Raw genomic sequence first — 12,103 nt, forward strand, 5'->3', positions numbered from 1 at the left:
CAAGCGATCCTCTCCATTTTTCTCTCTCAGCTTTAAGATGCAGATCATGGCCTAACTCCCCTAAGACTTTTGTACCTTATTCCAACACATACATGCCACAGAAAAACAGGGGAAAATCAGGGCATGTGGGCAGATTCAAGGCAGAATCCTATCCCTTCTCTCTCTCTTCCAACCAATGAAAGAGGAGGGTTCCTGACAACAAAAGCTGACCAAGGCAACCACATTTCTTTTGCATCCTCCTCCCCTGGCTGATCCAAGAGCCTTACAAGTCCCATGATGCCACTGACCCACTTCACCCTTACCCCCAAGTTTTGCATCATCTCCAAATGGGAGACTGGGATGAGCTATGAAACCAACCTCTGCAGTAATAGACATTCAACAATTACCAAATGGCATCAAGCTCTGGACAAGAAATAAAAACAGAGACCAGAGCTGGCTTTGGGTGCTACTGGGTGCCATACTGAGGGATAAAGCAGAAACTGAATAAGGAAGTGACATGGACTTGAAATCACTTGGGTTGATGCCCAAAGCGGAGGCCACATATTGGACTGAGATAAGGGACACCCTTGAGTGGTTCCATGAAAAGCAGGATAAACTGAAAACACCTGTCATTGTGGGGCCGAGTGAAATAATTACATACCCATGCTCCATCAGGCCCAAAAAGTTCTAGGAAGTTGCCAATGAATTCCCTCGACTTCTCTTCCCATTTTTGAATGAGATCATGACTCTTTTCTTCTACTCTGTTAACAAATTCCTTTGATCTTTCCTCCACGTTCTTGACCTTTTCCTTCATTTTGTCCACCTGGTTTTGGAAGCGGTACTTCTTCTCCTGGTCAAAAATTAAAGGAGAAAGAAATGGATTTATCCGAGAGGGCAAGGGAGAGATCAATTATTCACACTAATGGTCAGATTGTTTTCAACTGTGTTTTTTCTTAACCCGAAGAGTCAGGATGCTGCTATTTCCCAAGAGCTAGATTGACAACAAGGCACATCTCTTGTAAGAAACGTCATTTGTCATTAGTCCACTTGGACAGTAAGGTGAAGAACAAGTGTTTTTAATATTCTCTTTCTTTGTAAACATCTGAGTTGGATTCACTTATGTAAGAGAAGAACCAAAAAAATATAGTTGCTCTTTATTATATGCCAATAGTGGGCAACTATACCCCTTCAGTTCTGCTGGGACTTAGACAAAAGTATGAATTGTACATAGAATGGCCACTCAGAGGCTGCCTGAGTTCTCTGTTTTACTGGGACATTGTTAAAACCAATATTGATTGAAATAAGTGGGCCATTGGCTGGGTCTTAGGACCCACGTGTTAGACTAAAATTTTCATTGTAACAATATTTTCTATTAAGCTAATTGAACTGCATCGATTTCCTTGGTGATGAAGAAAGCTTTTGTTCTGGTAACTTCTCTGGACTGGAATTCTGTCCTTCTTATAGTCTTTATGCAGCAAGGCTATACCTGTGTGCCAGGAAGGCACTGTATGTTGGCCAAGTCACATATCACCTCTAAACTTCAGTTTCCTCATCTGTAAAATGAGGATAATTATGATCCCTACACTACAAGGTTGCTGTAACAACTAGATAAGATAATGCACATAAAATGCTTGGCACAAAGCCTAGCATTTAGTAAAAGCTCAGTGTATGTTGGCTGTTTCATTACTATTAAGTGGTATAGGCATTTAATCGTGTTACTTGATGACAGCGGTATCAAAACCATGAAAATAACATGAAATAAAGGGTCTTCCCCTCCGTAAAATCATGATACGTTTTCTCCTAAAGGGGTAGTAAGGTTTTTCATTTTTCTTCACTATATGGGACTGAATTTTATTTCATATTTCAGAATTTTTTGAGACACCTGGAATATTGCAAAACTGGGTGAGGATTCCCTGAATTAGGCCTTCCAAACCTTACTACAGCCTCAGGGTAGGCTGTGAGCTATACGTGCTGCCCCTCGGCTATATATAGTATATGGTTATTATGCACAGCTCTCAGGGGCAGCATGGAATAGTAGAATGAGCACTGGACTGGGAGTCATGAGGCTGGGAGGCTGCTGTTGCCACCACCTCTACTTTGCTTGAGGGACCTTGGCCAGGTCCCCTCTCTGAGCTCAGCTTTCCTCATTTCTAAATGGAGGGACTTGGACTGGGTGACTGACCCTGGTCAGGTCCCTGCCACCTCTGAGGTTCTGTGATTCATCTACATGCCCATCTCACGCATTTGATTTCATCTCTGGGCTGCGGCCAGGTTTGTTATCACAGAAAGACAACGAGCGCATCCACACTGACTACACGGTTCCTTGAGCTAAGTGGCTTATCTAAAGGCTGTTTAAAGAGAGTGAGCAATAACTTTTGGAAATGGCTTAACATGCTTGGATGGGTGACTGAATTCAATTTAAAAGAACAGACAGTTTAATTTATTGAAATAACCAGGGCTTTTTCTCTATAGGATACCAAATAATCACTTTGACTGAATTCTTTTCAGCCACTTGTTCTGGTGCCACTTGAACCCGACATCTTCCGTTTTGTTGCCGGGCTTGTACAAAGCCACAGAGCCTGGACCCCAACATCCCTGCCTATTAGTGAGGACAACTAATCATTGCTGATTAACAGCGAATGAACCCCTCCTCATTTTGAAGGTACCAATGACCGATTTGTGTAAGCTGCTCGATAATTATGGCTGCACATAATTATAAGCCTCTAGTTTTGTAGAAAAATCACTCTTTGCAAATACCGTATCTGTTTTTAGGGGCTGAAAGTCTGTATGTATGGAGAGTTCTTGTTTCAATCAACTATCTCAGCTCCTGGGAGTCCAGACTCGCTAACATCACCTCCAGCAACTGGGCTCCCCTCTTTGCTTCTTAACAGCTTGTTTTGCTTGTTTTAAAGATTGTTTTAACAGTTGCTCTATTATTAAACTAACAGCAGCTCTGTGGGAACAATACGGCAGAAATACAAAAGGAAGCCAAAGACTTTAGCTTTTATTTAAGCAGCTGTAATTTCTCTGCACAGTAAAAAATGGCTGTTAAAGTTTCTAATGAGCATCTGTAAGGCCTTACTAAAATGAACATTTAAAAATGTTAAAACAGGAAAGCACTCTCTCTGGCTTTAGCTTTCATGGCCTCTGCCCTCCTTCCTTCCCCTTGAGCAGAAGACAACTCTTGCCTGTCATGAAGGCAGACCTCCCAGAAAGGCTTCACTCAAGTCTGAGAGCTCTACAGAGGGAGATGGGGCGAGGCAAGGGAAGCAAGGCAGCTCCTTTGTAAAATGCAAAGCTCACGACCTATGTGCCTTGGTTAACTTAGGTAACCCCTTTGGACATTGGTTTCTCCGTCTGTAAAATGGGGATATAATACATCATTGAGTTGTTACGTGATTTGAAAAAGACAATAAATGTAAAACATCAAGAACACTGCGTGGCATATAGTAAGCACTCAATAAATGGTGGTAGTAGTGGTGTGATGTGGTGGTCCTCAGAGGGCACCAAGTGGCACACTTACATTTATAAAGCTGACATTCAGTTCCTTGGCTGTGTACCCTCTCTGGAGGTTACGTCGGGCATAAACATCATAGTCACGGACAATTCTGGTGATGATATCTGATGTTGAGATGCCTTCCGTTCTCTGCGTTGGAACAAACATTCCTGTTCAAATAGGAAAGAGGAGATAAAGAGAAAAAACGAAGATGGCCTTGGCTGACCCATTTTCTTTAATGGCCCTCCTTTCCAGGACAAAGTTGCAGCTCCTGGGGGTGTCAGTGAGGCTTTCACATCTGGCCCCAGCGGTCTCTTCCAGGTTCAGTTCCATACACTCCCTCCCTGCCGTGAAGACTGTGTGTTCGTCATCCTGGATCTGGTTCCTGGATGTACCACACACTCGCCCGGCTCCTGGCATTTGCTCCTGCCAAGCTCTCCTTTTCTGCCCTGGCTCCCCCTTCCTTGCCCACATTAGCTACAGAGTTCCTCCTCATTCTGCAGGGTCCACTTCAAGGTTATTCCTCTGGGAAGTCTTTCCCAACATCACCAGGCAGAATCCTTAACACTTAGGACATAAACTTGTCTTCCATTAACAAAAGTATTTTAAATATTTGTCTCCTCGTAGAAAGGGAACACTCTGAAAGCACAGATTATGCCTCGTCTTTGCATCCCCAGCACCCCAGCTCAGTGCCCCTGTGTCTAGCACATGGAAGGTGCTCAATAATTGCAAACTAAATGAATAAGTGAATGGAGAATAACAACTGAGTCAATGAATTAGTCAGATTATGGCAACTCCCCTTCTTTCCCGAGGAAGTCTGTGTCACATTATACCAAAGGAAAGGAGGAAAAAGTGTACTATTTTTGTTGTCTCTGATCTGAAGACATGCCTGTGGGGTGCTAGATGATTTTATCACCCTAAGAACAGTCTACTCTGGATGGTTGTTTCACCACTTGAAGGCCCTTTTATCTAGAATACGTGGGACTGAGTAAAAAATAAACAAGCACAGAGGATGCCAAGTTGTAATAGAACTTCCTAAGTCTTCAGAGATATATTTGGGTGTACCAATACAGCTATAAAGAGGTCACAAATGTTATCAATGACAAGAATCTGGTTTATGCTTACATTTCTGCTGTCAACCGAAATGACGTGTTGGCAGTTGAGATCTCTCTACCCAATATGATTATGGCCACTCAGTCAGAGACATCAGGCATGGATGACATGATGGACAGAGCCTAGGACAAAGGTGATGGGTTCTCGGTTTGCAGACTTGGGCAAGTCACTCAAGCCTCAAAAGGCAAGTTACTTAACCTCAGTCTCCAAAGCTGAGAAATGAGGTGGCTGGACAAGATGACCTTGGGCTCACCCATGCCACTTCCTTCTCCCACACTCTCTACGTCCAATCAATTTCCTTCCACTCACCCATCTACTTCCTAAATGTCTCCCCAATTCACCCACTTTTCTCCATCCTCCATATAAACCAATCTAACACCATCTTGTTCAAAGATTACAGCAAGAGCTTCAAAACCAGTCCCCAGTGATGTCATTTTTTGTCCCCTCAATCTACTCTCCACATAGCAACATCCACAGAGCAGTCTTTCAAAAGGCAAGTTAGATGCCTGCTCAACGTCCTTCACTGGCTTTCTACTGTCCTCTGTATTTAGATTCAAAGCCTTGCTTTGGCTCTGCAGCAGCTTGCATTATCTCTTCCCTGTGCTTCTCTCCAGTTGCATCTCAGATCCTCTCCCTGCCTCCCTTCACTCCCTGAGCCAAGGCCCCTGTGCTGCATAGCTGCAGGGGGCACTGTTCTCCTTGTATTCTATGGAGCTGGGCAACAGACTGACCCTGCCTCAGCCCAGCCACAGTGTCCTGAAACGGCTGGCCCCCTCCCCTTACTCTGCCACAACATACTCTCCACTTGGTTAACTCCTAGTCATCCACTGGGTTTCACCTTTAGTGTCACATTCTCAAGGAAATCTCTCAATCCCCAGACTGGGTCTTCCTGCTTGTTATTCTCTCCCATGGTCTACTGCTCTTTTTCATCAAATATTCCAAGGTCTTTATAAAACAATTTGTTCAATAACTGCCTTCCCCACTTGACTATAACCTACATGAGGGAAGAACTGTTCCCTTCTTATTCTCTTCCATATTCTCAGCAAGGCTGACAAGCAAGCACCAGAGGAATATTTGCTGAATGACTGACTCAATGAATATTTATCTCCAAATCCAGTTCTCTCTGATTCTATTGACACTGGTGAAATTTTCAGTCTTCTGGCCCCTATTAGGGTGTCCCTTTGGAGCTTTCTTTTGATATCACCTGCACATTCTCAGTGTCAGCAGCAGGGTGGTGCTACTGATGTTAGAGACAAAGCACCCAGTTTCTAATATTCTAATATTCTGTGGCTTAGAGAGCAGAGTTGGGGTTTGCCACTAAGCCAAAAACTTCTTGTATCACCTTATAAGAAGGTGGACTCAAACATAGAAAACCAAATGGAAGGTAGAGGATGCCAGCATCTAAACACATGGATGTAAATAGCACCCAAATGACCCAGCTGTGCAGGGGGCTCTGGTGGGCGCGGAAGCCGGGGTGGTCCCAAGGTGGAGAGCCTGAGAAAACATCCTCACCTTGGTGGAAGCAGCAGGGAACTTTCTGGTGAGGGGTATGTTCCATCTTTCAGCAGGCAGATATTTCGCCCATGCCCCTGCCTGCTGAAATGTTAAGAAGATTCTCTAGCTACTAACGGAGTTTAGCAAGTCACTTCGACACTGGTGACATGAGCTCACCCTTTCTTTGAAGCCACAGGGTGAGGTCTCTGTGGCTGAGTAACTGAAGGCTGGGGTTGGGGAGAGATTTGCTTTGGCTGGTTGGGAGGTAGGTCTCTGAAAGAAGCCAAGCCCTCTGCTGACATAATGAGGCACTCGGCTTCCTCCAAGTCCTAATTATTGCTCTGCTAAAAATATTCAGTAATGAGCATGATCAGAGAACCTTTTTTATTATGCTTTTCAGAATTGCAGCGTTTGGTTATGGAGCTATTTTAAGAAGCAGCAAAGCATATGTTAATGAAGGAAACTTTCAACAGTAGTAGGCAATATTAGAATGATGATGAGTAATGTGGACCTTACAGTCTACTTCGTTTAAGTTCCATCTTTTCATCCAGCTTTGCGGGAGGATTTTGACATGTGGTTCTGACAGGCAGAGCAGAGTGCTGTAAAGTTTAATTCATGCCCTTCATATCTCTGGCTTCATTTAAAGTGATTTTTGACTTTCAAAATAAACCTTGATTAGAGTATAAAAGCCAAATGTGGATGCTTAGGTCATTTCTGAGCATCTTTCTCCCACAAAGAAAATTCTGGCCTCCTCTACCTGAGCCCCGAACAGATCTCTACCGTGGCGCTCCCTTGGGGAGGAATCAACAGAGCAGATCAACGGACCACAAGGAAGAGTCCTTGTGCATGTGACAAGTCACACACAGTCTTACGTCTGTGCTCCCAGGGCAAGTAAAACTCCACTTGGGTATTTAATTTGGAGATGGGAATTGTGATGAATTAAAGATGGGCACAATTCCCATCCCCTGGAACCTGGGCTGGCCTTAGTGACTTGCTTGTAACAAATAGAATGTGGTATAAGTGACAATAGGTGACTTCCAAGGCTAAGTCAGAAGAAGCTTGTGGCTCCTGTCAAGATTGCTAGCTCTCTGGGTGCCTCTTAGAACACACACTCTTGAAATCCAGTTGCCATGCTGTGAGAAGCCTACACGACATGGAGAGGCCACATGTAGGTGCTTCAGTGTCAACCCCAACTGAGCTCCGTGTTGACAAAGAGCATCCACTGCCAGCCACATAAGTGCACCGTCCAGGACCTCCAGCCTAGCTGGGCCTCAGAGCACTGCAGCCCTGGCCACCATCTGACTATGACCGTTTGGGAGACCCCAAGCAAGAAGCATGCAGCCGAGCCCTTGCTGAAATCCTGCCCCACCAAATCCTGAGCGAAATAAAGTGGCCCTTTTAAGTCAGTAATGGAGGGAATAATTTGTTATGCAACAATAGGGTGCTGAATTGCTTAGAGTTCGAAAAATGCTGGACCTGTTTCTACACCTAAATAACTGGAACTTGAGGTTTTACTCCCTACAGTCAGGAAGGCAAATTTCTCTTAGCTCGGTAGAGGCCACTCACCCAGAAATAAAACCACCACCAAATGCTTGTTCCTCCTCTACAAGGTAGCTGCAGAATATCCCCCAGGAAACACTGATTCCGTTAACCCAGGGGGTACTTCTGAGTGAACCAGAACCCTGGGTCTAGATTCTTGCTACTCTAAGTGAGGTCTGTGGACTTGCAGTATCTAACAACCCGGGAGCTCATTAGAAATGGTGGTCTCAGGGCCCACCAGACCTACCGAACCCAAATCTGCATTTCAAAAAGATCCTGTAGGGATCTGTAGGCACATTTACGCTTAACAAGCACTGGTCTATACCAAGTCCTTCACGGTCATTTTAGGGAAAGAGCAGCTGGCTCACAGCTCAGATCTTAGAGGACTTAAAAAGGTAATAATTACCCCATGCCATAACCCATCATCATGTGAATGATGCATCAACCAGTTTCTCTCCCACTCCTCCCTCCCCTCCCACCCCCACCCCCACCATGTTCCTCAGCAGCCTTCCAAGTCTTAAGTGTATGGGGTTTCCTTTCTTAGAACTCCTTACAAACAAGACTGGGGTTTGAGAATATCACACTTCCTGTTCTTACCCAATGCTCCTGACCACCGAGGAAGCCCCTTCTAAGAGGATGGTACAGACCTGACCACCAGGCCTGCGGCGGGGTGGCATGGAGCTTCCCCAGCAAGCCCCAAAAGGGTGTGAACCATCGGGGAGACTAAGTACATTGTACGTAGCAGAATAATCCTCTGAAATACTATCCAATGTCATTTTCATTTGTGGGGATGATGTCTGTCCTGAGGCCCTGTTTCCACCTATGCTGAGACCCCATCACAGTGGGGGAAAGGAGATGTAGCTGAGAATACAGGAGATTATGTTCAGCTTTCGACTTCTAAAACAGGCTCTTTTGCAGGCTCATTTCAAAAAGAACAGTGAGGAAAGGTAAGGCTTTCACGTGAAAGAGCCAGGCTTTGAGGAGTACAAAAGGAGTTTCTAAATCCCAGAGGCGTCCGTTTAATTATTAAAAAGCAGAGGCTGAGTGGACTCAGGGTACAGAAGGTTTTACTGTAAGCCGGGAGTGGGGAAGACATGAAATTAACAACGGGGCGTCTCCTGCCCTCCAGGAAGAAGAAAAGCCCCTCCTGGGCTTGAGGGAAAGAGGCAGAGAGGGATCAGGAGGGGAGAAACGGAAGCGAGAGAATGTGAGCAGGGCATGTCTCTTGCCCATACTCAGGTTCAAACCCCAGGGACAAGGGTAGGGAAGAGACCCCCTTAGAAAGCCCAGAGCAGAGAGGGTGGCACCCTGTTTACCTCCAGGAGCTTTGGGAGGACATGGTCTCACAGAAGCCTCTTGCCAACATGGGGAGGCCTCCATAGAGCGTTCCTATGGCAAGCAGGTCAGACAGGGCCTGCCATGGCTCCCTCCCACTGCCCTCCAGTAGATTAAGGAGGACATTTTTAAAGTTCCCGGGGACCCTCTGGAGGAACACTGAAGATGAGCGTGACTGCTGGGTGGCACATGTGCAGTTCAGGGAAGGGAGTCCTGCAGCAGAGGGGGTGGTGGCTGAGTGCCAGAGGGCTGTGATGGGGGTCTGGGAGCCAGGGATGATGGCCGAGCAGGTCTTGATACCCTACAACGAAAGATCAGCAAGAACCAGACCCCCACCCCATGCCAGGCCAATACTTAGATCACCCCAGGAGAAAAAGGCCAAAAGCTGACTCCATACAGTCTAAGTGCAAACCTAGAAGAGTCGGAATTACTTCAAATGCCAAGCGTGTCTTTTCCTGTCATCTGTGGAAATGGGGGCTCCTAAGTTAGTTCTGCTACAGAAATTACTCTTGCCCCCCTCCCCACAAGAGATCTGCTCACTGCACTCCCCTGCCTCGGAGTGGCGTATGGCTCCATGTGACTTACAGAATTAAGTCTAAACCCACCCCATCCCGCCAGTGTCACTCTCTGCTCACCTCAACACACGCTATACTGCATGAACATTGTTGATTTTCTGCAAATATGCTACACTTCTTCATATATTCCCACCGCTGGACGCCCTCCCCAGCCTGCTGTATATACCCCATCACAGACTTATATTTTGGTGTAATTATTTATGTCTGTCTCTGCTCTCTCTCAAGGGTGAGGGCTATGTCTCATTCATATTTGCATCCCATTTTCCCTCCAACAATTCCTGGCTTGTGGATGCACTCAGGGGATTCATGGGTTAAGCAATAAGAGTCAAAACCATCCAAAGACGGAAAGATGTACAAGCATCAGTTCTACCAGGAGCTGGCAGTGATGCCAAAGAGGAGATAGGAGACTGGGTTAGTGACCCTTGGGAGCTTGTTCTGCCTCAAAAGTCTGAAGGTCCGTGAGTACCAGGGAAAGGCTGTAGCAGCAGTAGGCTGAGAGTGAGGGATAGTGGGACCAACATAGGAGTTCCTAGTGCCCCCCAGGAATGGGGGAAGATGGCTTTGATGGCAGATGTCAGCAATGGGGGCAGCTCGAGTATAATGTGGGGTGCCTTAGACTTCTTGAAATCCCTAAGCAAAGCATATGGTAACTCACTAAACCAGAGTATTGTGCCATGCCAGATAATGGTTTAACGTATGTAGGAAGGTATGCCTGGATGTACCTACAGTGCCTATAGATGAGATGTGTGGGAGAAAGTAAAATAGCAGAAAATAAACCAAGCCATTAAAAACCTACTTCTGCACCTACCTTTAGCTAAAACACCAATTCCAGCCCATCCCTTCCTCAAACTCTTCCTTGCTCCAAGATTCTCAGGCAGCATTAGGCTTCTGGGAGGTTTATGGAAGGTAGTCTGATGAAGGAACGTGGATGGAGAAGCTAAGTAATTCGGGTTACTATATTGCCCCCCTCCATCTTGGACACCTCCATTTTTAGGGTAAGAAAAACCATGTGACCCTATAAGAGGATAGAAGTAATTACCTTTGCCCCACCTATCATTTTAAGTAATCCAAATGGATATAATCTGGGGAGGCTGGGTACTTAAAAAATCCAGGCAATGACTATTTTCATTCTTAGGTGATTATTTGAAACCCTGTGACATTGACTGAAGACCTCAGCTCAGGAAAATGACAAGTGTTGGGTGGTAAGTGTAGAGCAGAAACTATTTTTCCATTATACATTTGCCCAAAAGAGCACCTATAATTTGTGATTTATATTCTCTTGCCTGTTATAAGATAGAGCGAGAAAATGCAAATTCACAGATATAATTTTAAAGATCTTTCATTCGGACCATAGCCATTTTTGAAGCAAGTCAAATGGCAAGCCCTTACATATTTCACTGAGATTTTCTCGGGCTGTGAGGCTGTGATGGTTTGGAGTAATTTAGTACATGTGGTCCGCATCTCTTTCAATAAAGGGGCGTGTGAAGGACTCAGAGCCAAGATACCAATGGAAAGCAAACAAATCGGATATCTAAATAATTTGAAAAATTCCACAAGACACAGTGTGTGTGCAAACTATCTAGGTAAATGGCTCCATTCCTGGTGCACTGGCAAGAGCCTTTGCAGATAACAGGCTCCCATCTTAAGCTAACTTCCCATCGTCCTCCATGAAAGCACACTCATGTTCAGCCAGCATTTAACGAGCATGACAAACGTACCAGGGACTGTGCTGGGGTTGCCAAGATGGGTGAGATACAGCCATGGCCTGTGGCCCTTCATTCTAGCTAGGGATACACACACACACACACAAACAATGAGGATGCCATGAGAAGGGAGCTGGAAAGGAGGCCCAGGGGAAAAGAGGGTCCGAGGTGGGGGGAGCAGTGCTGAATTATGCCCCAGGGAGAGCGGGCACATCTGGCTAGCTCCTCAGCTGGGCCTGGAATAGACATAGACGCTCAGAGGAAGGGCGATCCAGCCCCAGAGAAGAGCTCGAGCAAAGGCACTAAGCGGGGGCATGTCTGGGAACCAGGGTGGACTTGGTGTGCCTGGAGTGTAGGGCCTGTGGAAGGGAGTGCACAGAGTCCAGGCTGGCGAGATAGAGGCTGGGCAGGGCCAAGGGAGAGGAAGCCAGTGACAAAACCCAGGAGTGGTCAGAGAGACTGAAGGGAAATTAGAAGTGGAGGACAAGAGCGTCTAAGACAGGAGCTTGGTCAGCAGGGTTGTTATGTCTGGAGGAAGACTGAAATGACGCTGCTGGATTTGGTGGTTCGAAGGCCATCACAGAACTGAGGAAGGATGGGACAGAAGTCAGAGTGTAGGTGGCCGAAGAATGACAGGGAGGTGTGCCTGCAGGTTGCTGGGAAGGGGAGGACCGAGCCAGGACGTGACTGAAGAAGGAGGCAGGAAGGAGGGCAGAAGGAAGGATCTGGGTTTGTTTTGTTTTTGTAGTCTTCCACATGCTTGTAAGCTGAGGAGAAACTACTGGAGAGTGAGAACCTTGGATAACAAGGAGAGGAAGAGAAAGAAAACAGGCTCCGGGGAAGGGAGAAGGTAGGTTCAGATAAAGCAA

The 12,103-nt window shown here is 46.0% G+C and overlaps 1 protein-coding gene across 10 annotated transcripts in view; it reads right to left on the minus strand.

Moving 5' to 3' along the window:
• Positions 1-12,103, minus strand: part of PCYT1B (phosphate cytidylyltransferase 1B, choline) — a 152,393-nt gene that overhangs the window by 57,737 nt on the left and 82,553 nt on the right. For all 10 annotated transcript variants that reach the window (XM_070604966.1, XM_070604967.1, XM_070604964.1 and 7 more), the window contains 2 exons: positions 3,503-3,645; positions 641-829 (listed from right to left, as the gene is read on the minus strand). In XM_070604966.1, coding sequence (XP_070461067.1) covers positions 641-829; positions 3,503-3,645 — 332 coding nt within the window. The remainder of the gene's footprint in view (positions 1-640; positions 830-3,502; positions 3,646-12,103) is intronic.

The sequence above is a fragment of the Equus przewalskii genome, chromosome X, assembly GCF_037783145.1.
Source record: "Equus przewalskii isolate Varuska chromosome X, EquPr2, whole genome shotgun sequence".
Lineage (NCBI taxonomy): Eukaryota > Metazoa > Chordata > Mammalia > Perissodactyla > Equidae > Equus > Equus przewalskii.